General features: G+C 49.5%; 1 protein-coding gene across 1 annotated transcript; it reads right to left on the bottom strand.

Annotated features, from left to right (window-relative positions):
- Positions 1–859: 859 nt before the first annotated feature.
- LOC141441225 (uncharacterized) lies at positions 860–1,841 on the bottom strand. Its single transcript, XM_074105896.1, has 2 exons — positions 1,117–1,841; positions 860–874 (listed from the first exon to the last, which is right to left on the bottom strand). The coding sequence occupies exons 1-2, from the start codon at positions 1,495–1,497 to the stop codon at positions 860–862; spliced, it is 396 nt and encodes a 131-aa protein (XP_073961997.1). The 5' UTR covers positions 1,498–1,841.
- Between the last annotated feature and the right edge of the window lie 318 nt (positions 1,842–2,159).

The following is a 2,159-nucleotide window of genomic DNA, read 5'->3' as shown; positions in this document are numbered from 1 at the left end:
ATAAGATTAAAGACATTAATTGAATTGATACTTCCAGTCTTTATTGACTGCTTCAAGGTAGTTATGATAGCCAGCCCTGTAAAGTTTGCTATTGGTATATGTATGTATAAGTATTCTACCCTGGTGTAGATCACAGTGAAGGTCGTTACAAAACGCAACAGCCTATTCAACCTACTAATTAACAAGATAAAACGTTGATCTCTGATGCCACAAGCTTTAGAGCCATAACTAACCAAGTGACGTCATTAGTAATTGAGCGAGGTTATAAATAAATCGTATGTTAAAATTGTGCAAATTATATATCAGATCTAAACCTCGGGCATCTATCGCAACATCAAGTTCGAAGTTACAACCGTCTCCTTTTATCAGGGGGGTGCGTGATAAAAGAGACACGGAAATGTGCGCGTAGAGCAGGCGGCGAGGGCGGCACCGCTCGCCGCTCGTCGCTTGCGCCGCTGCCGCTGCACACCCTTTGTTTGAGCGCAATATTGTTGCAACGTAAACAGTCGCTCTACCAATCGCATGCATTGTATATTTACATAATAATTAGCATACATGTTGATAAACCCCTTTATAATAATCTCTAATTACTTTCGTACGCGTACCGTATCAACGGCTTTTTAAATGTATTTATTTTATCTGCGTAAAAATTATGAATACATTTTTTTAAAATTAACTTCTAAGAAAGTTTTTGCTTGGTGGATTAGGCCTTTAAACCATTATCTACAATTTCATGTTTATATATGACTGTTTGTTTCTCAATAAATAAATAAATAAATTATATTTGCTTTGTAGCCTTTGCAAGATAACATCATTTTTTTTAGAAATCATGTACCTACCTACCTAAAATAAAAAAAAATTAGGCAAGCCAGCTCTATAATCATCAGTGTCATTAACTAATAGTTATGTGACTAATTGTTTGTAATTACCTAAGGAAATAGGCTGCGTACTAGATAAGGAAGCAAGAAAGAAGCGTCTAAGTAGAAATAGGTACATCTTCACATTATAGTGTCTGTGACTAGGGATCAATGATGTAGCTAGACTGAATGTGTTCTGTGCTGATTTTTGGGAAGGGAAGAGGAGTGCAGCGCTTGCGTGTGTATTGGTGGTACTGACCTCGGCGCCGGGCGCGTGCACGCGCACGCGCAGCTCGTCGGTGTCGTGGTCGTGGTGCAGCACCTCGGCGCGCACCTCGCGGCCGTTGTAGGTGAGGAAGGCGCGCTGGCCGGGGCGCAGGCGCACGCCCGCCATGCCGCGGAAGCCGGGCCCGATCAGCTCCGAGTCGCGGTACTCGCAGCTGCTGCGCCCGCCGTCGAAGCGCACCGTGTAGCGCGTGTTCGGTGTCAGGTTGATGCAGTTGCTGTTAATATTCTCTGGAAAAGGCGCCGGCGTCTTCACCGCTTGGATCATGCCCGACCAGTACATGCCATCGTCGTCCAGTGCCGCGACGCGCGTCCCTATGATGGAGCGCTTCGCTAGCCTCTTTCCGGTCGACATCGTGCTGATAGTTCACACTAGTAACGGCAAATGTCCAATACTACTCTCACAGAGATCACTCCGATCTAAATCGCCCGGCGAACTACGCCGTTCGTGGCGGCACAATATTTCTCAAAACTTAAAGAATTTCGATGCGACAGGGCTCGTTGAGCGCGATCCGGCTCTGCGATAGGCCGGGGCTGTTTGCGGCTCTCGCGTGGAAACATAATACGAGGGCAAGTCCTCGAAGATCGGGACAAAGGAAAATCCTTTCGCGGTAGTAAACTTCGTGCGCAAATTCGTAACGTACAACCTCAACTATCACGGTCTTGACGAGAACTGGCGCGCGGTGCGGCCGGCGTGCTCACCGGCCGGCCGGCGAGCGGGAGCGGCGACAGCCCGTCTCTCTTCTTTGTTTTGATACTCAGCTGTTTGTTCGAGCGGGATGCGGAGCGAAGGTCGACTGCGTGCGAGTGAGCGAGTCGCACTCGGTATGTTCGGCTGGAGTGCAGTTTGCGTTCGGGCGGACTCGCTATTTTGAGCGGGCGGCAGCCGCCCACGGGCGACATTGAGGCGCGCCGGCTCGTTCGCACGTGGAGTAGAGCTAACGGGATTGCACAACGCCACCGTGCATCGCCGGCGTCGCAGCCCGGCCCGCGACCCGCGGCCCGCCGCGCGCCGGC

Source organism: Choristoneura fumiferana, chromosome 23 (genome assembly GCF_025370935.1).
Source record: "Choristoneura fumiferana chromosome 23, NRCan_CFum_1, whole genome shotgun sequence".
Taxonomy (NCBI): Eukaryota; Metazoa; Arthropoda; class Insecta; order Lepidoptera; family Tortricidae; genus Choristoneura; species Choristoneura fumiferana.
Note: the sequence above shows the minus strand (reverse complement) of the source record. Positions and strands in the feature narration are given on the sequence as shown.

Coding starts and splice junctions, on each gene's coding strand:
- LOC141441225 (XM_074105896.1), bottom strand. CDS start 1,497: ATGTCGACCGGAAAGAGGCTAGCGAAGCGCTCCATCATAGGGACGCGC.